At 47.9% G+C, this 26,029-nt stretch overlaps 1 protein-coding gene across 2 annotated transcripts; it reads right to left on the bottom strand.

The window, feature by feature from the left end:
• Window positions 1-6,375: 6,375 nt before the first annotated feature.
• PPP1R2 (protein phosphatase 1 regulatory inhibitor subunit 2) lies at window positions 6,376-25,065 on the bottom strand. 2 transcript variants are annotated; one of them, XR_010025703.1, is made up of 7 exons: window positions 24,664-25,065; window positions 22,040-22,147; window positions 20,737-20,814; window positions 17,035-17,141; window positions 11,350-11,532; window positions 10,250-10,717; window positions 9,870-10,218 (listed from the first exon to the last, which is right to left on the bottom strand). XR_010025703.1 is itself a non-coding variant. In XM_063131700.1 (6 exons), the coding sequence occupies exons 1-6, from the start codon at window positions 24,885-24,887 to the stop codon at window positions 8,026-8,028; spliced, it is 768 nt and encodes a 255-aa protein (XP_062987770.1). In that variant the 5' UTR covers window positions 24,888-25,057; the 3' UTR covers window positions 6,376-8,025. The 2 variants fall into 2 exon arrangements, 1 of the variants encoding a protein (XP_062987770.1); XM_063131700.1 differs by lacking the exons at window positions 9,870-10,218; window positions 10,250-10,717 and adding an exon at window positions 6,376-8,093 and having other exon boundaries at window positions 24,664-25,057.
• Between the last annotated feature and the right edge of the window lie 964 nt (window positions 25,066-26,029).

Genomic DNA, 26,029 nt, shown 5'->3' with positions numbered 1-26,029 from the left:
TCCGGGAGGGGGCGGGGCCTGGGCGGTGGGGGCGGGGCCTGGGCGGTGGGGGCGCCCTCCGTCCCTCAGCCGCCGCGAAGGCGCCCCCTCTCAGCGCTCGCTCGCTCGCCCCACAGTCAGCCAATGAGGGAAGGGGGCGCCTGGGACGGGCCAATCCTGGCCGGGCCCTGGCTAGACTTCCGCGTACGTCCCCCGCAGGGTCATGAGGAGCATTTCCTCGCGCCAATCGGGCGGTAGGCTCCGAGGCGGGCGGGACCAACCCCGGAGCGCCAAAGTGGTCTTCCTCGCGCCCGCAGCTTCTGCCCATGACGCAGGCAGCCCTCGTGGGGGAGGGGGCGGGGACGGGACGCGTGTTGCTTAGCAGCCGGGCGGCGGGGCCTGGGCGAAGGGGGCCCCACCCCCAGCCAGCGGGGCGGGCCGGGGCGGGCCGGGGCGGGGGGGCCTTTGCAGCTGCCGCTGCCCCCCCTCCAGATGCACACGCGCGCCCTGGGCTGGGCCGGCAGAGGCAGCCCGCTGGAGCCCCGCGTCGCCAGCACTGACTGGCCGCCCTCCCTCCCCTCCTCCCTGGGGCCCGGTCCTGCCCCCGGCCGTGCTAAGGGCGCCTCTTCCATCTCCGCTGAGGGCGGGGGGCGGGGGGATGCAGGCTCGGATCCCGATGAGGACAACACCCCTTCGGAGGGCCCCCCCAAGGTGCGTCGGGGGCTGAATCCGCGTCTCCCACCACGTAACCCGCCGTGAGGGGACGAAACCTGCCACGCCTCAGAAAGCTCGGTGCAGGGGCGTTTGTGCCAGCCCCCCGCCCCCTTTTCCCTTCTTATTCCTAATATCATTGTTTATGGGTAGAATTGGATGGAATCTGCAGGCCCAGCAGCCCCTTCCGAGGGGACCCTGCCTGCCAAGTTTCAGGTGAATAGGGGCAGGAGAGCCTGTGCGCAAAAGCAGCCATTAGGGTTTGGGGGTTCCCCGAAACAGTGCATTTCTCCTCACCACCACCTCTCCATATTGTTTATGGGAAATCGCTATGATGACACACAGCCCCTGGCTACAAAACCTGCAACATTTCTGGACACATCCAGCAGTTTTTGTGGTAGTCTCCAAACTGAGAGGGGAGAGATTCATTTCCCCCTTCCTTACTTTTTGGCAGTTTGTGTGTGAGAATGACATACCTCATGGCAATGCCTCTATGCAAAAACCCTACAACGTTTTAGGATAAGGCTAGGAGGTAACAATGAAAAACAGTCACAAGATCTGTGTACAGGTGTTTCTATGCAAATGCTAGAAGCCTCCGAGCCAAAATGGGAGAATTGCGGTGCTTGGTTTCAAAGGAGAACCTGGACACAGTGGGCATTACAGAGACCTGGTGGAATGGAGAGAACCAGTGGGATACAGTCATCCCTGGATACAAACTTTACAGGAAGGACAGGGAAGGGTGTACTGGGGGCGGTGTCACAAGAGGGCATTGTGTCTAGTAGACTAGAGCACCTAAATGGGGAAGACTCTTCCACAGAAGTGCTGTGGGTGACTGCAGGGCCCCAAAACTAATGTAGTGCTAGGAACATGCTATCGTCCCCCAGACCAAAATGCTCAGAGTGACCTTGAGATGGAGAATGAAATCAGGGAGGCCTCCAAACCAGGAAGTGTAATAATGGGTGACTTCAACTATCCCCACATTGACTGGACAAATTCATATTCTAGTCATGACAAAGTCATTGAGCAGGGGGTTGGACTCAATGGCCTTATAGACCCCTTCCAACTCTACTATTCTATGATTCTAAGAGCATGTAGAAGGGCAGGTCCTGGCTTCTGCAAAGGCAAGTCCTGTCTCACTGTTCTTCTAGAATTCTTTGAACATGTCAACAAACATGTAGACAGGGGTGATCCAGGGGAGATTGTTTACTTGGACTTTCAAAAGGCTTTTGATAAAGTCCCCCACCAAAGATTCCTGAATAAATTTAGTAGTCATGGATTAAGAGGAGAGGTCTTCTTATGGATCAGTAATTGGTTAGAGAACATAAATGATCTGGAATTAGGAGTGAGCAGTGAAGTGGCCAAGTTTGCCGATGACACCAAATTATGGAAGGTTGTTAAAACACAAAGGGATTGTGAGGAGCTCCAAAGGGATCTCTCCAAGCTGGGAGAGTGGGCATCCAAATGGCAGATGCAGTTCAATGTAAGCAAGTACGGTAGTGCACGTTGGGGCAAAAAAAACCCAACTTCAAGTATAACCTAATGGGATCTGATCTAGCGGTGACCAAACAAGAAAGAGATCTTGGGATTGTTGTGGACAGCTCAATGAAAATGTCCACCCAGTGTGCAGCTGCTGTAAAGAAGGCAAACTCCATCTTAGGCATTACAAAAAAAGGAATTGAGACAAAAACGGCCAGTATCATACTGCCCTTATACAAATCCATGGTGCGATCGCACTTAGAATACTGTATACAGTTCTGGTCACCACACCTAAAAAAGGATATTATTGAGCTGGAAAAAGAGCAACTCAAATGATTAAGGGGCTGGAGCATCTCCCCTAGGAGGGAAGGTTACATCAACTGGGATTGTTTAGCTTGGAAAAAAGGAGGCTAAGGGGAGACATTATAGAGGTGTACAAAATTATGCAGGGTATGGAGAATGTGGATAGGGAGACATTTTTCTCCCTCTCTCAAAATACTAGAACCCGGGGACATCCCATGAAACTGATTGGTGGGAGATCCTGGACAAATAAAAGGAAAGACTTCTTCATGCAGCACATAGTTAAATTATGGAACTCACTACCACAGGATGTAGTGATGGCCACCAATTTGGATGGCTTTAAAAGGGGGTTGGATAAATTCCTGGAGGCAAAGGCTATCAATGGCTACTAGCCCTGATGGTTGTGTGCTATCTCCAGTATTCGAGGCAGTCAGCCTGTGTGCACCAGTTGCTGGGGAACATGGGTGGGAGGGTGCTGTTGCACCAAATCCTACTTGTTCATCTCTAGCTGATGGCTGGTTAGCCACTGTGTGAACCGAGTGCTCGACTAGACGGACCCATGGTCTGATCCAGCCTGGCAGTTCTTATTTTTCATTCTTCCTGGGAGACATTTTTTTCAGAGGTCTCTGTAAGCTCTAGTCTTAATTTTAACATCTGAAGGCCCAAAAATAAAGGGTACATGGCTGAACCATATTGGGTTACATTAAAGAATAAAACTCTAGTTTTTACATCCTGAGGCTCAAGTCTCTCCTTTTCACCAGGTGAATTTGGATGTTCTCCAGTTTTGTCAGTTCATAGATCTGGTTAGAGGACCTAGATCCAAGAAGTGAGCAATGCTTCCTTGAGAGGATACTAAATATTTGGACCTATTTCAATCAAGGCTTTAGGCCTGGTTTGGGGGTGGAGACTGCCTCAGTTATCCTGTGGGATGAGCTCTGCCAGGAGGAAGTCAGGCAGACTGTGCCCCTGTTGGTTCTCCTAGATTGCCCAACAGCTTTTGATACCATTAACCAGGGTATCCATCTGGGCAGGCTGCCTGCGTCAGGAGCTGGAGGCACTTTCTGCTTTTTCTTAACAGTAGTTCTAATTCGACTTGGATGACTGTTTCCAGAAGGTGATGGGGGGGGGGGGAACTCCAGTTCTGCTCTGGAGACCTAAGTCGTGGCACCCATTGGGGTTCTATTTGGCCCCTTCCGCTTTTTAACATCTACTTGAAATTTGCTGGGAGGGTTTTTGTTTTTTTTGTTTTTTGGAGACACACCATCTGTATCCCTCCAAATTGCTAATGAATCTTCAGAAGTGTTCAGCTTCAAAGGAGCCTCACTTCAATTCAGGCATCCCCCAAATCTGTGTGATTTGTCTCCATGTTGGGCCAAATCGGATACATGCTTTATAAACTCTCCAGGTTGGCCATTTTGATTCAAAGTTAATCACTATCCAACTTTTTGCTGAGTAAACTCAGCGACTGTCTCCAACTGTAAAATGTTGAAATGAAAACACATGCTTAGTTTAAGAGTTTTATTCCACATGATAAAACCAAATGCAACACACATACTGTGTAAGGAGAACTGACATTGTACAGAGCCTTACAGTTATTTTGTGGTTATGCCAGTGGCGGTGACTGAAAGGGCTGGTGAAGATGTGCAGCTGAACTCAATTTTAACAAAGGGGCAAGTGTCCATCCTTGTCAAGTGGATTTTGCAGTGTTTCACCAGAGCAGAAAGGAAAGATGAAGCAATTCCTCTGTGGTCTGGAGATTCATTAATTTCTGGGAGCTGCCCAGATAGCTTCAGCTATAGGGCAGTATAGAAACATAATAAATGACATGAAATGTGTGATAGCAAGCAAGTTCTCTTCTGGACTTCAAGGGCACCATCAAAGCCAACCAACACTATATGTGGACATGGCTTGATTACAGGGGTTTGTGGGAGGTGTGCACTGTCCTGCTCATGCTTGTGGGGAGGCAGGGTGCTTTTCCCCAGGGCCAAGTCACTTAAGCGTTGCATCTCCCAAAATTAACCCCCAAGTCAAGGGAGCAGGGAAAAGCAGGCATCTATGTGGCACCTTGCTTTTGCTGTGTGTCAAAGGGTGAGCCAAAAGAAACACTACCCAGCTAGTTTGGTAAAGTACATGGCTGATTAAGGCACAGCAGAGGTGGGTAGGTGTGCGGGGGAGGGGGTCAAAAAAGAAAGAAAAAATGGTTGGTTGCCAATATTCGGTGGCAGACTGCTCTACAGCACTACAAGGGTTAAATCTATCTAGCTAAATTTAATCCTTTTGGTGCCCTGTAGCCACTACAGATGCTTTTTTTAAAAAACAACAACCACATTTTGTTTAATGTTCCCGAGGCAGCAAGGGCCCATGTGGCCCACAGGCCATGTGTCACCCACACCTGTGCTTGAGGCATCACTTGCTAATAGCTGTTGACAGATTTGGGGACTGAAGCAAACCCATGTGGATTGTGCCAGTAGAAAGAAAGAAAGAAAACCCCACCATGTGTGTGATAATTTCTCATGGATGAAGCCAGAATAAAAGTACACTGGAGCATGTGCACCACATGCCAAGTAGGTATCTATAAAGCTTGTTTGAACAATCTTAACGTCTGCCTATGGAGTCCTCACAAGACAGATGATAGCAGAGCCTCTCCTGGGACCCTTGATCACAAGCCATGAAGTTCCACCTGCACCCCAGACAGGCAGACATCTTTCCTTGCCAACAGTTCATAGGTGTACATTAACACATCTGGTTGGGGAGCATGAAGTCATTATAAGGCAAACAAGTGAACTGGATGTATTTGCACACACACACACACACACACACACACACACACACACACACAGAAAACTTCATCCAGGGCCACAGATAACTGTAGCCATCATGAAATGCCCACACTGCCAGAACTTTTATTCTACAAGAAATGCCTCATCTCCCAGGCTATCCTGACAGGGGCCACAGCGCCCTTTATGTTTGTATAGCTCTCCTTAGGAAAAGCCCCCCTTTGGGATCCCTTCCCTACCCTCCCTCAAGGCTGACAGATGGAGTCCAGCCTCGTCAGACTAAAGACCCACAAAAGAAAGTGCTGGAGTTGCATTTTCAACCTAGTGTCTGAAAGAAAACGAGTGGGCCCCAATGGACTATTCCCTGAATGCAGCAAGAGGGGTGACCGCACTCCTACGCCAAAGTAAATGGTCTGCGCTGCAGAGTAGCGGCAAGCTGCTCCAACCACCTCAATAGGAAACATTGTCGTGGCCACTAAAACAGAGCAAGACCAACTATTGCACACTGCAAACAAAAACAGGTTAAAGGAATTGCTTTTCAAGTGTGCACAGTGATCACCTGACCGCCACCACCATCAAATAAGGGAGTTTCTTTGAATAAAACAAGACGCTACCCCAGATTTCAGGCTAGGAAACCAATGAACGGGAGGATGTGATTGCCGCCTATTATGCATCATCTTCCCCTCAAAAATAAATGGCATGTAATCTGGGCATATTGTAGGGATGTGTTCTGACCAACAGAACGCATGCTAAGAAAAGAAAAGAATCCACAACCACCTCAGCAGTGGGAAAGCATCACTCAAGCACAGCCCCTCTTTCCTTCGTCCACGGGCATCATGGGCACCGGCACAAGCCCAGTTCAGCTCCCCACCCTCCCAGGGGCCACTGAAAGACCTGTGGATCGGGAGGGGAGATGTCCCAGCTGGCCCAGGGGGCTCTTGAAGAGACAACTCTTCCACGCTTTGCTTTAGACCGGCCTTCCCCAACCTGGTATCCTCCAGATCTGTTGGACTACAACTCCCATCAACCCCAACCAGCATGGCCACCAGGTTGAGGAAAGCTGCTTCAGTCTTTCAAGTGTTGTGCCTTGACAGGCAGGCAGTAGGTAAACGCAAAATGCTCCACAAACAAGTCAAGATGGCCGGAAGGCACCAGCCAACTCTTTAATGTTGCCCTCATTTATTTATTCAGTGCCAGTGATCTCAGTGCTGTACAGAACACAAGGTCATCCCTGCCCAGAGGGCTCACAGCCTAAACAATCCAAACAGGACAGCGGCACAGGAGGCGGCCAACACTGGTGGCCCAACAGGGTTTCCCGGCTGTATAGCTCACTTCTTCTGAGAGCCGGGTCAATTTCCCCATATCAGGATTATGTCTTGTTAACAGAATCAAGCTTCATCCTAGAAAGGATGAACTATTTACACGATCTTCTCATGGGAAAATGGACTCAGCAAGGAAGACAATCTTCTCTTTTACTTAAATGTCATAATGAGACACAAACAATGCAAAAGGAAACCCAGGAAGTCAGGGCAAAGCTGACCTGTAATGCAGTGCAGCCTGGACATTTTGTGGGGAGGGAAAATCAGCTGGCTACAACCCGTCACATCGTTTCATCAATGCTCAATGACGGGACACATTGTTCCTCCTCTTTTCTAAGTTACAAACACCTGCAAGAAAGCCCCCCCTCCCAGTTCCAATATAACAATAAAATAACTCACTGTATTACTCAAGACACAGTGGACAAGAAGTCGCCTTAAAATAGATGCATAGAGTCATATAGAGTGGGTCAATTTCTCAAATGTAGGTCAACATTAATAAGTCAAGAGCTCCTCCCAAAGGCAGTATAGTCACATAGCCCAGTGGACTCTGCTAGGCCACCCTGCAGAGAAGAGGCCAACAGAAGAGGACTAAGCAGATGTTTGGGTTTCTCAGAGGCAGCACTCTTCCAGCAAGGAGTTTCAGAGCTGGCTTATTTCTGGGCAGTGCTCAAGAGTGTGGAAGGGTGGCAAGAACAAAGGACGGCACTCAGCTTGATGGAAAACATGATGAAAAAAAAGAAGAGCTACCAAAAAAAAACATTCCAAGCCCAAAGCCACCAAAAACAGGAGAGATGGATTAAGCTGCACAGCACGTTGAGGTTGGCTCATCATTTCCCAAACACAACAGCCCAGAACATCCCAATCACACCAGCTGGGAGGATCTAGGATACAGTGGCAGAATGCAAAACAACAACAATTTTCTTGTTTAATGGAGCTGTGCTCCCTCGAAAGCTGAAGAGAGAACTGTGTCATGCTGATAGATTTTATAACAGGAGAAAAGAAAGGAGATCTAGTCAATTAATCAATCAATCAATCAATCCCTTTTTGCCAGTTACCAATTAGCCCAATACCCCAGAGCAATACAATTTGGCACATGAATACCAAAGCCCTTCTATGCCGCACATGGCCATTTAAGTCCTACAGAGTGGTGCCAAAATAGGACAGAAAGCAGAGAAACCAGCACATTTTGCAGGTTTCAAATCCAAAAAGAGAAGAGCAATATGGATGTGCCTAGGTAACCAGCATCGCACTGCACTGTGTTGTTCTGCAGGTTAGGAATGAAGCCGTCTTCTGTGACTAGTGGGCACAAGACCAGACCAGCTCAGTAAAGTTTCCAAAGACTAACAGCAAAGCCTCGACGGGTGCCACTATTCCTGGCAATGCTGACCTGCTCCACCACAGCACCTGAGCCACAACTGCGGAAGCGTGACGCAGTGAATACAAAAGTGTGGCTTTAGGAGCAGTTACAGTCCTGAGCAGACTTCTTCTAGGCTGTGTGAAATGTTCTCAAGCGGGTCGCTAGGAGCGGGTACTGTAGAAAAGAAAAAAGAGCAGACGTGGGTTTCTCACAGCATACAGCTTGCATCACAAGACGTCATCACATCTACAAGGCAGGCATTAACCATCCCTGAAGCACAGCCAGAGTCTCACCAGCCTGCATTGATGGTGCTATATAAATAAATAAATAAATAAATAAATAAAAATAATAATAACTTTAAAAACAAAACAAAATATCACACACATTGGAAGGTCTGTTAGCATAAAGAAAACCCAGCATTTTACCTCAAGTTCTTGAGAGCTCACACTGCACCTGGCACATGGATGTTGGCTGCCGGAACCAAGAATCTACCTAGCCACGTGCCAATTCTGGAAAACAGGTAGCACTGCCACTTGTGGCTCACTTGAACACTCCCATCAGTCTTATGAGAGAATCCTCAACAGTTCTTTGCGCGCGCACACACGCACACACGCACACACACACACACACACACACACACACACACACACATCAATGCCAGCAATTTTGGCCTTGTGAGCCATTCGTGCGCCACAACTGTCTTCCGGTTCACAAAAGGACCAGCCCTGGGTCTAGCGTTGTCAGACAACAGCCCATAACAGGCCTAGGAGACAGCGTGTCTACCTTAGAGAAGAATGAAGAAGACCCACTGAGATGCAGAAAAATCCATTTTTCCCATTAAAAAAATGACAGGTAAGCAGGATGTGTAAATGGTAAGGGGTGGTGGTGTAGCATCATCTGTGTCAGCAGTGCACCAGCAAATGGTCCACGCATACCAGCCTCTAGAGGGGAAAGAGGGCGCTTGTAAAACTGGATGCTGAATTAATGCAGCTTCCTGTTGCCTTGGAAGGAAGACCAGAGGCTGGAAGCGTGTTTTAAGAGGTCCAATTAGTCTCATAACTAAAATAATCCCAGGAAAAATACCAAGGGATAAAAAGGAGGACAAGGATTTGGGACTTCATGTGTGCCTGCAGTTTCCTGCCCATATGTTTTATTGAAGGCATTTGGATTCTGCCTTTCCCTAAGCTTGATGCACCTGCGTTCAATACACTTCCTTATTGAACGCAATGGTCCGTCCGAGTGAAGGTGCAGAGGACTGGGGGACAACGAGGTCCCCTGTTTCAGCAGCCAGCCCAACAGGACATTGCTCTCCAGGGAAGGCCGATCCCAGGCAGTCTAAAACAGCTGGCTGTCCCGAGGAGGTCACTTCTGATGTCACATGACTCCTCAGCTGACTGTCTATGGAGATGTGCTGCTGGTGCAGTAAGCCTGCATTGAGCGCCTTCTGCTGTAACTATTCTCCTGCTCCCTACCCAATATCTGCTATTCATTTATTTAGTTTATTTAAGCAAGCAATTTATGTACTGCTTACTATATCTAAAGGTATCTATAACCAGTTTACAGAATCAGTTATTAAAATACATCGTAATAAATATAAAAACTCAGTGGAAAAGGTTAAAAATATTTAAAAGCAAAGCTGAAAACACAATACTTAGTAAGTAAATTAACTAGGCAGCACAATCACTACAGGAAGGTCTGGGTAAAGAGAAGGATCTTTGACAGTCACCTAAAACATGGCACAGTTTGCACCTCTCAATACCAGCAAGGAGGTACAGAGAAGCCCTGCTTCTGAGTAGCTGCCCGGGGGTAATATGCAGGTCACAGTACAACCAGTAAGGCCTCCTCTGAAGATCTGAGTGATCGCATACATCTATATTGGGAGAGGTGACTGGGTTATTGGGGGTTTTATATGTCAGCAGCAAGATCTCGGCTCAGTAACTGCTGGCCATCCAACCCATCACTGGCTCTAGAACGCAAAGAGCCTGTCTTGATTCAGATGTCATAGGAAAACAGAGATGGGCACCATCGGCATACTGATGACACCTCACCCCAAATCTCCTAATAGCTGATTCATACAGATGTTAAATAGCACTGGGGCCAAAATGGTGCCCTGCAGCAGCCCACAATATAAGTGCCAGGGTGCCAAGGCACAGTCGCCCAATGCTACAAAGACATGCCCATAAGCGGGGATGGAACCATTGTACGATAGTGCCTCTTGCTCACGGAGATGATCCCCAAGAATACCATGGTCAATGGTATCAAAAGCCACTGAGAGGCACAAAAATATCTATCTATCTATCTATCTATCTATCTATCTATCTATCTATCACTTCCTTCAGTGCCACAATGCCTTTTTCAGCCCAGTTTTCCAATTGTATCTACTTTTGAAAAATGAGAACTCTGTTTCTATGCTCATATGCCTGCAAGAAGCCTATATCCAGGCTGCATCTGGGGGAGAAGCCGACGCAGCTTCTTGCCCACTGAATACTCAGGATTCAGGCAGCATTGACCCCAAGACACATTTGTGAATGAAACCGCCAGGTCGGCGACAGTGTGGAAGCCAGATTTTTTTTTTTAATTTCATTGATATTCACCAGTTCTTGAAATCTCAAAGAGAAGTGCTCAATTTATTCACGTGAAGAACACGCCAACAAAGGATAGGAAATGGAGGGACTTAGAGGAGAAAGCTCTTTCCCTCTCCAAAAGAGATACTCAGGCAGGGATGCCAAACTTAAGAAACAGACAGGCTCAACGGAAGCTGATGCAGAAGGAGACATTCTGCCTGCAGGATGCTGCATCTGGAATGCAAATACAAATGCAAATGGTCGGTTTAGGGAACACAGCTGCCAGCACCCGAAGGGCTCAGCTGCTGCTCAGCCCACATCTATAAGGTCAGCCTTTGGGCTGGAGCCACAGATGCCTACTTGGACACCACCACAGAACTCTACAAACTTTAGCAGTCTGGTCTTCTAGAAAACTGGAAGAGGACAAAGGAAATGCAAGAAGGGCGACACACACACTGTGCAATTTCGTCTCCACAGTTCCTGTCACCACCTCAAAAAGTACATCCCCCAGACCAGAAAGGGCAAAGCCTGCCCAACAGGAGCAGAACCAGCTGCAGCCAGTGGTCAAGAAACAAAAGTTCCCCAGTGAGCTGATGCAAAGCAAATCCCTGTCTCGGGATAGATAGCCTAAGGTGCCCCCGCCACATTGATGTTGGTGTGGGGGAGGTCAAGAGCACCACTCATGTGGCACTGAACTCGGGAGCCTGCCTGAAGATTTCATAGTAGCATCTATGAATCTGGGACCAACCCCCAAGCCGGCAAAATACACATCACCTAGCAGCTCATGGATTCAAGTAGCAAACACAACTGAGGAGCTGCTCCCTATATGGGAACAACTGTATGCACTTCGTGAATGAAGTGCTCACCAGGGGGTGGCTTCATTCGTCGTGAGTCTGTTGTGTCCCGCATCTCTTCATCATCATCATCATCCTCTTCCTCCTCTTCCACGTCACCACGCAGTTCCTTCGCAATCAGTTGTCTGGCAAGTTTGATGTTCTGTGCTTCATTGTAATGCATTTTTCTCTTCATTTCAAACTGCTTCTTTTTCTCTGCACAAAAAGCAGCAAAACAAATACGTAAGAAGAGCCCTGCTGAATCAGACCATGGGCCATCTAGTCCAGCATTCTGTTCACACAGTGGCCAACCAGCTGCCCACAGGAAACCCACAAAGCAGGACACAAGTACAACGGAACCCTCCCACCCATGTTCCCCAGCAACTGGTGTACATAGCCATACTGCCTCTGATACTGGAGGTCACACACTGCACATCAGGACTAGTAGCCATGGATAGCCTTCTCCTCCAGGAATTTGTCTAACTGCCCTTTAAAGCCATCCAAATGGGTGGCCATCAACACATCTTGTGGTAGTGAATTCCAGAGTTTTAACTATGCATTGTGTGAAGAAGTCCTTCCTTTTATCTGTCCTGAATCTCCCACCAGCTTCATAAGGTGACCCCAGGTTCTAGTATGAAACATCTCTCTATCCACTTTCTCCACACCATGTATAACTTTGTACGCCTCTATTATATACCACCTAACTCGCCTTTTCTCCAACCTAAACAAATCCAGCAGTTGGAAACTTCCCTCACAGCCCCTTGGTCATTTTCTGCACTTTTTGCAACTCTGCAATATCTTTTTCCTTTTCCTTTTTTTTTTTTTTTAAAGGTACAGTGACCAGAACGATACTATACTATAATAAACAAATAAATATACACAATATTCCAAGTGTGATCACACCACAGATTTGCATAAGGGGGATGTGAGACTGGCAGTTTTATTCTCAATTCCTTTCCTAATTATGCCAAACATGGAATATGCCTTTTTCATAGCAGCTGGAAACTAGGTTGATACTTTCATCAAGCTGTCCGCCACAATTCCAAGATCTCTTTTTTTGCTGGTCAGTTAGCTCAGATCCTCTCAGATTTTTGTTATTTAGCAATTAATTTATTAAAACATTTGTATCCCTCCCATTGAGCACTCAGGGTGGCATATAGATAAAAACAGATTAAAACAATAAATAATGTACACAGCTAAAAACGTATTAAACCATTAACGAACTAAAACCAGTAGAAAATTTAAAGGCAATTAAAAACAATTAGAACTATGTGCAGCTTTAATGCGCAAAGAATCATAGAATCATAAAATCATAGAGCAGCAGAGTTGGAAGGGGCCTACAAGGCCATCGAGTCCAACCCCCTGCTCAATGCAGGAATCCACCCTAAAGCATCCCCGACGTGCTTTATGGTTTGATAAAAAGCCTTGTTTTAACTTGGCGCCGAAATGAAGCCAGCATCAGCGCCAGTCGGGCCTCCAAAAGGAGGGCATTCCACAACCGGGGTGCCACCACAGAGAAAGCCCTCCCCATGCTCCCACCATAACGCATGTCTCACGTTGGTGGGATGCAGAGGAGGGCTCCTCCAACAGATCTCAAATCTCAGGCAGGCATATATTTGAAATTGTGCTTTTTGGCCCAATGTGCATCAACTTAGTTGCTTACACTAATGCCCATTCTCCCAGTTTAAAGATATCTTTTTGGAGAGCCTCGGAATCCCTTTTTCTTTTTAACCACCCAAAATAATTTGGTGCCATCGGAAAGCTTGGCCCCGTAGCTGCTAATTTCAGAACATTTATGAATAAGTTGAAAAACACTGGCCCCAATTCATACCCCACTATTTACATCCCTCCCCTAATTGGGAGAATTTACCATTTTTGCCTCCTCTCTGCTTTCTGCTCTTTAACCAGTTACTGATCCATAAGAAATCCTCTCCTCTAGTTTCAGGACTGCTAAATTTGCTCAGGAGTCTTTGGTGAGGGTCTTTGTCAAAAGGCTTTTGGAAGCCCAAGTTAACCATGTCCACCAGATCACCCCTGCTTACATTTTTTATTAACACTCTCAAAGAACTCTAAAGGTTTAGTGGGACAGAGTGTACCTTCCCAGAAGCCATACTGCCTGTTTTTCAGCAGGGCTTGTCCTTCTATATGCTTACTAATTTCGTGTTTAATAATGCTATCAACCATTTTACCTGGTTAAACTAAGTGGCATTACATTGGCCATCCTCCAGTCTTCTGGTACAGAGGCTGATCCTAGGGACATGTTGTGCATTTTGGTTAGAAGATCAGCAATTTTATATTTGAGTTGTCTGAGAACTTTAGGATGGATACCATCTGGGCCTGGTGATTTATTTGCTTTCAATTGGTCAATAAGGTTGAGAAGTTCATCTTTCATCACCACTGTTTGCCTCAGTTCCTCAGACTCCCTTCCTGAAAACATCTTTTCAGACACAGGTATCATTCCTATATCCTGTGCAATACATCAGATCATCACCTATTCATTTCCGGATGCTAAATGTCCTTTAACATTACACGATTTTACACATGCTGCTCAAGACCTGACTGCCCAAAGCTGCACTAAACCACAACCACTGGCTGGTAGAGACATGAATCAGGATTCTGAATTACATGGATGGAGATCCAGCACAACAGCCTTCTTTCGGAGGTTTGGCATCAAAATCAATCTCCATTTTGCATGTGGCATCGCAGAATAGTTTACTGGATGAGAATTAGGGGTCACTCCATATGACACATACCTGGATGCTCACATCCTTTTGAAAAAAATGTACAGCCTCTCCCATCCGAAAGACTATGGGCTCGGGGGAGGGGGGGCAAAAACGGCAACAGGGAAGAACATAGCAGGGAGCAGAAGGAAGTTTTCCTGAATCAAAACATCCACTGAGATTTCCTTATCCTTTGCCGATAAGGTCAGCCCAAACACTTGCAACAAAGGTCAGCCCAAACACTTGCAACACTTCAGAAAGGTCCTCAGTTCCAAGAACTTTGGCAAGTCTGCAGTCATTTTTTTAAAAAAAAAAAACATTTCTATACCACAAAATTGCCAGAGCAATTAAAACCACAAATTATAAAATTTAAAAGTTTAAAACTACAGTATAAAGTCAAAGCAAAAGCCAGATTAAAACCCAGGAGCAATGCAAAGATTTAAAATACAACAAAAGATGGAGACAAAATTAAAAGACTAAAACACCTGGGAAAATAAAAAGTCTTCACCTGGTGCGGGAAAACAGTACAATGTAGGCACCAGGCAAGCCTTTCTGGGAAGCTCATTCCACAACTCGGGGTGGGGGGAGAGACACACCGCAAAAAAGGCCCTCTTCGTGGTAGCCACCCACCTCACTTTCTTCAGCAGGAGCTCCTGGAGAAGGACTGACGGGATCCAGACAAGTATATATGGGAGGTAACCCGTCCCTAAGGCATTTAAGGCTCCTTCAGGTAACATGGCCGCAAGCCAGTTGGGACTTTGAATGTTAATATCAGCACTTTGAATTGGGCCCAGACGTTAGGGTGACCATAAGAAAAGGAGGGCAGGGCTCCTGCATCTTTAATAGTTGTATTGAAAAGGGAATTTCAGCAGGTGTCATTTGTATATATGGAGAACCTGGTGAAATTTCCTCTTCATCACACCAGTTAAAGCTGCAGGTGTCCTGCCCTCTTTTAAATCTGGTCACTCCAGTATAACTCCTGCAGCTTTAACTGTTGTTATGAAGAGGGAATTTCACCAGGTTCTCCATATAAACAAATGACACCTGCTAAAATTCCCTTTTCTATGCAACTGTTAAAGATACAGGAGCCCTGTCCTCTTTTTCATATGGTCACCCTACCAGACAGGGACTGGTAGCCAGTACAGCTGGAAAAGCACTGGCATAGTATGACCACATTGGCCAGGTCCCATTAACAATCTGGCTGCCCTATTTTGGACCAGCTGAAGTTTCCGCACCATTTTCAAAGGCAGCCCCACATATAACACATTGCAGTAATCCAGTTGAGAGGTTATCAGAGGTTATGCTATCTCTGTCCAGATAAGGATATAGTTTGTATATCAGCCTAACCAGATAAAATGTGCTCCTTGCCACCGAATCCACATGTGCCCAAGAGTCCTAATTCCAAGAGCACTCTACAAACCCAATCCTTTAGGGTGAGTGCAACGCCCTCTAGAACGGGCTGAACATCAGTTAGCCAGGCAGAGGAACCATCCACTAACAGCACCTCTGTCTTGTCTGGATTGAGTCTGTTTATTGGCCCTCATTCAGTCCATTACCGTGCTCAGGCACAGGTTCAGAACAGTCACTGCCTCACCTGGATTTGATGAAAAGGCAAGATGGATCTGGGTGTCATCTGCATACTGATGAGACCTCAGCCCACACCTCCAGATAATCTCCCCCAGCGGTTTCATGTAGATGTTGAACAGCACGGGGAATAGAACAGAGAGCCTTGTGGAACCCGATACCATAGCTACCAGAGCACCCAGCAATAATCCCCCAGCACCACTTCCACTTTCTGGAATCAGCCATCTAAGTAGAATCGGAATCACTGACCACCCGAAACAACTTGTTTAGAAGGATACCATGGTCAATGGTATTGAAGGTTGCCAAGAGGTCCAAGAGAATCAACAGGGTCACATTCCCCAATTCTCTCCTGGCAAAGGTCATCCCACAAGACAGCCAAGGCAGTTTCCATTCCAAAACCAGGCCTGAAGCCCAAATGAAATTGATCTAGAAAAACATTCATTCAAGAGTGCCTGCTCAGGAGAAGAGTGTTCGATAATTGGAGGCACCCAGTTATAAAAGGGCCGCTGAAATCACACATACCCACATGCACCATCTGTGCAAGAATCACATAAATGTCAATTTTGCTGGGTACAGGGAATCTGGTGACTATTTTCATCTTAGAAAAGTCAAAGGGAAACAGCAGACAGACAGAGACTGAGTGATGCATGCAGGACTCTAAGTGCAGACACATTCATTTTGAGTCAGGGGTAGGCATAGAGGTGAGGAGCTCAAGGCATCAGAAAACAACCACGAAGCATTGTCCCATTCCAATTTGGGTCTCTATTCCCCATGGACAGCTGGCCTATGCTCAGCTTGCCATGGAACAAACACTGAGAACTGGAGCAGGTGATCACAGAGGGAGGCAAGAACACTGCTCCCAAGCTTGGTCACTGTCTCCAAACTTGCTCATAGCACCTGCTGCGAAACAGCAACAAAAGCCAGTTTACAGATCACTCTGGCTTGCTTCCTCCCTCCTCCAGTTAATTCGCAATACTATAGAATCGTAGAACAGTTGAGTCGGAAGGGGTCTATAAGGCCATCGAGTCCACCCACCTGCTCAATGCAGGAATCCACCTAGCTAGCCAAAAGTACTGCTGGTTTGAATACAGCGAAGTGGCAGCAAAATCTGAATTAGGAACTTAACTGAACGACTGTGTGTGGGCGGGGAGCGGGGAGGTTATTAAAAAGAAAAGCATTGTCTTATTGCCAATCATAACAGTCAGTTCAATTACATCTGTTGCGGGGGTGAGGGGAGAGGCATCTTTATTTGTTCCATGGGGGTGGAATCCCAGTACTAAAACTTTACTTTTCAACCCTCTCAATGCAACAAAGAATTATACTTAGATCAAGGCAGGGAACAACAGTGAATATAAAACACATTCAAAACTGATTAAAAACATAGCATACATGATTAAAGCAAAGTCAGGCATACCAAGATCTTCAGCAGATAACTCTGCCTCTTCCTCATCTTCTTCATCACTGCTCTCTTCTTGATGTGAGAGGATCTTTGGCCCCTTGCCATCTGCTGCGGCTTCTAATCTACACAGAGAGATCACAAGAAGGCGTAAGACTGCTTCCCCCAATACGAAGAAGAAGAAGAAGAAGAAGAAGAAGAAGAAGAAGAAGAAGAAGAAGAAGAAATAATAATAATAATAATAATAATAATAATAATAATAATAATGGTAAGAACCCATCAGTGGGTCCCAAGCCCAACCTAAGGGCATTTATTTCTACCCATATTCTTGCAGGAGGCAGCTATCTTGATGCTGCAAGATGTTCTTTCTAGACAGCAATGACCATGAGGAGCAGCCATTGCCCAATACTGCATACAAATAAGGCAAAACTTTGATTCTTAGCAAAATGATTAAGCATCTTCTACTTAAACTAAGAGCATCATAGTTTTCAACACTGTTCAGTTTTATGCTCAGGTTAGGTGGATAAAACAGACATTTAAAACCTTACATCTCAATTAGTGTGTTTTTTAAGGTTCTGGTGTTAGGTCTCAGGCTTATAGCCAGCTGCCCAGGGGAAAACCACAAGCAGGAGGTGAGTGCAACAAACCCTCGCCACCCCACGTAGAACAGTTCCCCAGCAACTGGTATACACAGGCCTCTGATACTGGAGGTAGGACACAGCTATCAGGACTAGTCGTCGTTGAGAGCCTTCCTCTCCAGGATATTGCCTAACCCCCTTTTATGCCATCCATATTAGTGACTGTCACTACAAATTCCATACTCATTCCGTGTGAAGAAGTCCTTCCTTTTATCTGCCCTGAATCTCCCACCATTCAGTCTCATGGAATGAACCCAGGCTGTAGTATTATGAGGAAGGAAAACATCTCCCTATCCACTTCCTCACAATTGTGTACACCTCTATCATGTCCCACCTTTCTCACCTTTTTTCTAAGCTAAACAATCCCAGCTGTTGCAACCTTTCCTCCCAGTGGAGTTGCTCCAGCCCCTGGATCATCTGAGTTGCCCTTTTCTTTTTAAGGTTCTGGTGTGAGGCCTGAGGCCTTTCCCAGGATACCTGCAATCAGCCAAGAGCAGCAAATCGCAGCAGCAGCAGAGGACAGCAGCTTCGAAGAACAAAGGAGCAAATGTGCCCACCAGAACTGCACTCAGTATTCCAAATGTGGTCCAACCATAGATTTGTATAAAGGAAGTATGATCTTGACAGTTTTATTTTCAATTCCTTTCCCTAATTATGACTAACATCGAATTTGCCTTTCTCACAGTTTGGAGATACCCTTTTGGAGCTCCTCACAATCCCTTTTTTAACCACCCAAAATAATTTGATGTCATTAGCAAACTTGGCCACTTCACTGCTCACTCCTAATTCCAGATCATTTATGAATACGTTGAAAAGAATTGGTCCCAGTACAAATCCCTGTGGGACCTCACTATTTACATCCCTCCATTGGGAGGATTTACCACTTTTTCCTGTTCTCTGCTTTCTGTTCTTTAACCAGTTACTGATCCGTAACTGCATCTCTTCTCTTACTCCATGACAGCTAAAGTTTGCTCTGGAGACTTTGGCGAAAGACTTTGTCAAAAGCCTTTTGGAAGACCAAGCAGACAATGTTGAACAGACCACCCTGTCCACACCATGGTCTGTTAGGAATGCTGGCACACAGCTTTCTTTCCTTAATTCTCACCCATCGCATGTACTTTTAAGCCAGGCCATCCAAAGTTGCAAGGAAGTATCCTGACGATGGTCTGTGCAGGCACAGAGCTCGTGTGTGATGCACAGAGACCACGAAGGAGAACTGGGAGGAATCCGCCTTCTGAGGTGAAGCTCTGTACATGACAACTGGCTGTGCACTATAGGAGTTACATAAGCAGACTTCCGCTCCCACAAGAGGGCCCCTATCTCCTCCCCAATACACCTCCCCAACCCTGCTCTGGGGGGGGGGGCTCCTTTGGGGAGCACATCAGGGTAAGGGGATCTCTGAGCCACCAAGGCATGTCCATTCTGTTGATGGATGTGGACACTGCTGGCTTTCACCCACTATTTATTATATTGTTGTCCTCCTGCTGGTTCAGAGATGCCATTATCTGACATCACCAAGAACATCCACCTAGCTCACTGGCCTCCATCTACCTGAGCTCTACAATCTGTTCAGTTCTCAGATAAAGTACTGATGACTCAAGCAACCAAACAGCATGGACACGTATTTTCCATGTGATGGTAAAACACTTTTAACCTGCAAGTATTATTTTAACCTTGTGTCAGGAAATTCTGGACTCTCACTTCCATGTAAACACATGTCATCAGACTGTTAAGTCCCACTTTGCTCAATGATACCTACTTCTAAATGGGCACACTCATGCTTGCAGCATAATCTTCAAAAAAAAATCTTGCTTAGTATCTTGCAATTGTACAGGAAAAGTAAAGCAGAAAAAAATGCTTGTCCTAAGATCAGCCTTTACACCACAGGACTAGAAGTGACATTTGCAGTTTTCTAGGGATCCTGAGAATTACAGGCTGATTTTGCTTAAATTGTTAGAAAGCATTATTAAAGATAAAATCATCAAGCATATAGAAGAACAAGTCATACTCAAGAAGAATCAATGTGGCCTCTGCAAATTCCTCCCTTTCAAAACACTTTGGACAAAGACTCCCCAAAGGCTGAGATAATAGGACAGACCCTCTTACAGACTGGTAAAGAACAAGAGGCAAAGAATAGAAGCAAATGGACAACTGTCACACTGAAGGAATGAAAGAGCGGTCCTCCAAGGATCTGAACTGGGACCGATGCTTTTAAAATTGTTCGTAGATAATCTGAAATTGGAGGTGGCCAAGTTTGTAGTTGACCTCAAATCATTCAGGGTGGTAAAAACAAAAAAGAATCTGGATGGTCCTGCCAGGTTCAGAGGCACTGAGTCCTAGCTGCTGTAGGAATGGGAGGCAGTGGGAGAGCGCTCTTGCCCTCGTGCATTCCCTGGAGGCATTCTGCGGGTCTGTGGCGATACCCACCTTTCTGTCCCTTAGGTATGTCTGGTCTGTATGGTCTAGTGAGTGCGGAATCTTTGACTGAATGGGTGTGGCTGATGATGCTGTGAGAGAGGGGCAGGGAGGAGTATAAATAGGTTGGCTGAGGAGATTGTGAGTTAGTCTGAGTGAGTTAAGGGAGTTAGAGTTTGTTTAGTTTGGAGTGTCCAGTGGTGTGGCGAGTGAATGGAGATAAGATTACTGTTTTGATTAGAACTAGTAGATTAAGCAGGTTAACTTGCATTTAAAGTAACTAAGATCTGTTAAACAAAAATAAACATTTTATTTTGTTTTGTTACCTCAAACCACGTGTCTGCTAGGCTTTATCACCTGCTCTACAGTTACTATCATAAACACCATCTTTCAGCTTATTACATGCACAGTAGAACCTTTCCAGATTCTAGCCTTTACCCTCTCATGTGAGGAAAAGGTTGTGTTTCACCCTACCCACAGGTTGTTCAAGTGGTAGTGCTTGGCTTGAGAAGGGTGTGCTAGGCAAGGCCTTCTGTATAAGGTCGGTGCCGTCGCAGGGTCCCTGTGGGAATGGAGTGCTGGACAAGACAGGCCTTGGTTCTGACTCAGCTGCAGAGCTCTTCTTGAGTTTTTATGTTCAATCCACCCTGCTTCCAGAAGCACTTACTTTTTAGCCAACACATCTGCAGAAGGGGCTTCATTTGCTTCTGTGTCACTGCCTGCATCTTCATCTTCTCCTACCATACTGCAAAGACAAAAGAAACGAAAGACCATCACAAGCACTTGGTTCTGACAACACCTTAATTAGGAGGAGGGATTATTTCTATGTCAAACGAAAAATAACATTAAATGCCAGCCCTCCTTATACCAAATAATTTTATTCATGTTAATTTCTCAACTCCCTTCCTATACTGAACATACCAAAGGCAGTGTACCCAAACAACCCCAGATAAAACCAAGAACAGTTACATAAGAACTGCCAGGCTGGATCAGACCAACTCGTCCAGCACTCTGTTCACACAGGGGCCGACCATCCATCAGCCAGGGACCAACAAGCAGGACATGGTGCAACAGCACCCTCCCACCCATGTTCCCCAGCAACTGGGGCACACAGGCTTACTGCCTCTGATACTGGAGATAGCACACAACCATCAGGGCTAGTAGCCATGGATGGCCTTTGCCTCCAGGAATTTATCAAAACCCCATAATTTAACTATGTGCTGTGTGAAGAAGTCCTTCCTTTTATTTGTCCTGGATCTCCCACCAATCAGCTTCATGGGATGACCCCGTTGGGTTCTAGTATTTTGAGAGAGGGAGAAAAATGTCTCCCTTTCCACTTTCTCCATACTATGCATAATTTTGTACACCTCTATCAAATCTCCCTGTAGCCTCCTTTTTTCCAAGCTAAACAATCCCAGTAGATGTAACCTTCCCTCATAGGGGAGATGCTCCAGCCCCTTAATCGTTTTAGTTGCCTTTTCCTGCACTTTTTCCAGCTCTTTTTCAGCACTTTTCCCAGTTATTTTAAAACAAAACCACCACAGTCAAACCAGCAGGCCTCTGAAGCAGAATGATTCTAGGGACAATCCATCCTCGTTTGTCCCAAAATAAAAGCCTATTAGAAGCCAAGGAAGATCTCATTAAAGAAAAAGTTCTTCCACTAGTGACAGAAAAAAATATGTTCTGTTGCATTTTTATATACATTTGGAATATAATTTTCCACATTAATTATAATTAGTAATAATCAGATGCTTCTCAAAATCAGATCATGCACACCAGTGTCCTCTAACTAGCCAAAGCGACCCTTGGTTTAAAATAGCTTACGTTTAACCCACACCTGTCATGCAGCTCCCAAGCAAAATGAATGGAATTCTAAGAAATCAAAGCCTGCTATGCAATCCTTTTGTTCTAGGCAATGAAGTATCTTATCCAACATTTAATCACCCTGGTGTTTAGTTAAAGAGTCTTACACATGGTAGGGAGTACTTGGCTCATCGATCTTCATTAAACCATAGTCTTTGCCCACTGGATGGTACGTAGCTAAGATGTTCATTTCATCCCACTTCTGAGACTTCTTACTGAAAGGGCAGGAAGAAAGGGAAACAGGTGAGCCGTGTTCATTCTTGCATCCTGAAGACCGGCTTTCTTTCCTTCTGAGAGAGCATGGGCAACCAACCCTTTCCATTTTGGTGATAAAGGGTCCGTTGGGTGGGCAGACCCCCCTGGTCAAGCCCCAGCTCAGCCATGAAGCTCACTGGGTAATCCTGGGCAAGCCACTCACCCTCACTCTGCCTAACAACGCCATCACCTATCTGTCTTTCTGAATATAAAATGAGATTAACCCCGCTGGGTCAAAGGGCAGAACACAAAGTGCAATACGTAAACCGATACTGAAAGATCTGCGGAACAATCCACAGTTGAACAAGAAAGCTACCCATTCATTGCTAGATATATGTAAGTGGGAGCCCAGAAGGAAGCGTCAGTGTGTTGGAGGGCTCCTGGCCAGGACTCTATGCAGCCTGCCCAAGAGGGCGCATAGCGCTGCTACTGGGGGCATGCGGAGGGGAAAGGAGGGAGAGGCACGTTTTCTACCCAGCTACAAAGCCCTGCCTAAGCGGAGCCATCCGGAGCAGCTTGCCTCTCTCTGCAGAACAGGAGCTCTAGCGTAAGCGGCCGGAGGACTCCATCCAGCCACAGCTGTTTTAGCCGGGCTGCAGCTGTGTCCTCTGCTGCCCTCCACTGAAACAGGAGGATTCGGGAGGCACGGCCCACACGGCCCACCTTGACCCTGAATTTAGGAGTAAAACAGTCTTTGGCCATAAGGCCTGCAGGGACTGTGAGGTGGATGACATTCTTCACTGGCTCCTGCTAAGGCATGACTGAAGCACCTTGAAATCAATGCAGTGATTACTAGAAGCCAACATGGATTTGTCAGAAACAAATCCTGTCAGACTAATTTGATCTCATTTTTTGATCAGGTAACCTCCCTTGTGGACTGTGGGAATGCTGTGGATGTAATATATCTTGACTTCAACAAAGCTTTTGACAAAGTACCACATGACATTCTGATTAACAAACTAGCTAAAAGTGGGCTAAATGGAACAACTATTAGGTGGATTCACAGTTGGCTACAGAATCGGACTCAAAGAGTACTTATCAATGGAACCTTCTCAAACTGGGGAGAGGCAACGAGTGGGGTAACACAGGGCTCAGTCCTGGGCCCAGTGCTCTTCAACATTTTTATTAATGATTTCGACGAGGAGATGAAGGGAATGCTAATCAAATTTGCAGATGATACAAAATTGGGTGGGATAGCTAATACCCTGGAAGACAGAAACAAACTTCAAAGTGATCTTGATAGGCGGGAGTGCTGGACTGACAAAAACAGGGGGAGAGAGAGAGAGAGAGAGAGAGAGAGAGAGAGAGAGGGCTCTCCCACACCAGAGGCGTGTCTTGCTATTTTTTGTTTTACTCTGTACAGCACCATGTACATTGATGGTACTATATAAATAAATAAATAATAATAATAGAGGCCTTCAAGAGGCAGCTGGACAACCACCTGTCAGGAATGCTTTAGGGTGGATTCCTGCACTGAGCAGGGGGTTGGACTCCATGGCCTTAGAGGCCCCTGATTCTAAGAATGGGGGTGGGGGGGGATCTTGGCAGGACACTTGGCATCCCAGGCATATATTAGGTATGACACCCTATTGTTTGGGGCATATGCGGATAGTACCATCACTCTTTTTTTCTCATATCCCCCCTTTATGGTTACAGCTGTAGTAAGTCTGACATGTGGTTTTGATTCCTCATGAAATTTCCTATAGAATGGCACCAGTTTCACCTTCCTATCTCCGTGGGCTGCAAAGTTACACACTTTTTAAGACTAAAAGCTGTTCTGTGGGCACTACTCCTTTGGCACATTCCCACAGACTCCTGAAGCACACAGCTCTAAGAATTACTTCCGCCCTGAAGAAGAGCAAGTTCTTTACTTTGCTTATTTACTTTGTGAACCGCCCAGAGAGCTTCAGCTATTGGGCGGTATAAAAATGTAATAAATAAATAAATAAATAAATAAAATAAAATAAAATGTTGTCATTAAGATGCGTCACGTCTTTTTCTGTGCTTGGGGGCCCGAGTGGGGAGGGGGCCGGCGCGCCCGCTGCCTCCTGCCATGAGGGGGCTCCCTGGTCGGCCGGGTGTGGGGCGAGAGACGGAGCCTCCGTTTCCCCCCCTCCGCCGCCACCACCACCGCCCCCCCCAGCCCCTCTCGCCCACCCTTCAGTGGCGCCTTGGCAGGACCCAGCGACGGAGCTCGTCCGCCTCGCGATGCCCCGCGGGTCTCACGGCCCAGGACGGGGCCGGAAGAAGGCACCGAGGGCGCCGCAGCTCCACGGCACCCCCGCCCGGAGGGAAGCCCACGAGGGGAGAGGCCTGCCCGGGAGGGAGGGAGGGAGGGAGGGAGGCAGGCGGCTGCGGCCCTTCTCCCTCGCTCCCCCGCTCCGGCCTCGCCGTCGAGGCTCCGGGGGCTGCCTGGAAGCCCGCGGGCGGGCGGGCGCCCCCCCCCGCCAGCACCCACCCCCCGCGCCGCACCCACCGCTCGTCCATGGGGCCCTCGGAGCCGGGCTGGGCCAGCGAGGCCGCCTGCAGTTGCGGCGGAGGAGGCGGCGGCGGCGGCGGCTGCTGCTGCTGCGGCTGCGTGAGGGCGCCCGAGGCCACCAGTCCGGGCCCTCCGCTGCGGCCGCCGCTGCCCGAGCGGTTCTTCAGGATGCTTTTCACGGGCCTGCCGGAGGACGAGGACGACGACGACTTCGCCTCCATGGCTGCCGGCCTGACCGGGAGCGCCGGGAACACCGGCGGCGACGCCGCTGCCGCCCTTCTGCCGCCTGCCGGGCTGCCTGGGCCGCTCGCGGGACGGGGACGACGACGACGACAACGACGACGGCCCGGCCGCTCCTCGGAATCGCCTCACAGGGCCGGCTCGCACTGCGCACGCGCCGCCCAGGGCGCACGCGCAACGGCCGCACGCCGGTCTGTGTCGTCACAAGCGCGGGGCGGGGCTTCTGCGCGCGATGGGCGGGGCCGTCGCGATCGAGGCAGCGGCTCTGAGCATGTGCCGAGTGCCCGGCCGGGGCAAAGGCCGGGGCAAAGGCCAGAGCTCCGCCGCCTGCAAACCGGCCCCTCTCGGCGGCGGCACTTGGAAATCTGATAATGTGCCGTTGGAAGAAAGTGGTGGGGAAAAATAAGACCCGTGTTAGGTCTTACGCGTTTATTAACAGGCAAAAGTCAGGGAGGACACGTGACGCAAGTCACGTAAGGATGCAGGTGGGAGCGCGCCTGGTGGTGTGACTGGTGTCGTCGCTGGGTCCCGTGACAGTGTCCCTCCTCGGGGCTGTTGCATGGCCTGGTGCCTGCCTCTGTCCTGCACACCGTTGCTGCTTCGCTGCATCCGCTTCAGGTTGAGGGGGGGGGGGTGTCTGGAGGCCAGGACCGCTCTGCGCCCCCTGTGCGGATGATCCGCTGCCGCCACGGCTTCAAGCGGGGCTGGGGCCACCCCTGGTGCGCCTCCCTTGGCCAGCCGGCCTTCCCGGGGGCTCCTGCGGCCCAGTGTCAATCTGGCTTTAAGTTTAAGGGGCTGCTAGTGTGTGTGTGTGGGGGGGTAATCTGACCAGTCGTGGGAGAGAAATAATGTGTTTGGCTGCGGGCAAGGCAGGTGTCTGAGGGGGCATCTGTGCAGTTGGAAAATTTACTTTTAAAAAACCCCTGCGCCAGCGCTCTCTTTCCAGGGGGTGGAGGCCCCTCTTCTGCTGCCCCCCCCCCATGCCCTTCATCACTTCCCCTCCCCCCCCCCCATGCTCAGGCAGAGCGGCTTCCTCAGCTGTGGGCTCTCCGGGCCCAGGACCACGAGCGCAGCTGCGAGGATGGAGGGTGACGGATCCGCTGTCAGAGCAGCTTTCTCCAGT

This window comes from Elgaria multicarinata, chromosome 8 (assembly GCF_023053635.1).
Source record: "Elgaria multicarinata webbii isolate HBS135686 ecotype San Diego chromosome 8, rElgMul1.1.pri, whole genome shotgun sequence".
Classification (NCBI taxonomy): Eukaryota; Metazoa; Chordata; class Lepidosauria; order Squamata; family Anguidae; genus Elgaria; species Elgaria multicarinata.
Note: the sequence above shows the minus strand (reverse complement) of the source record. Positions and strands in the feature narration are given on the sequence as shown.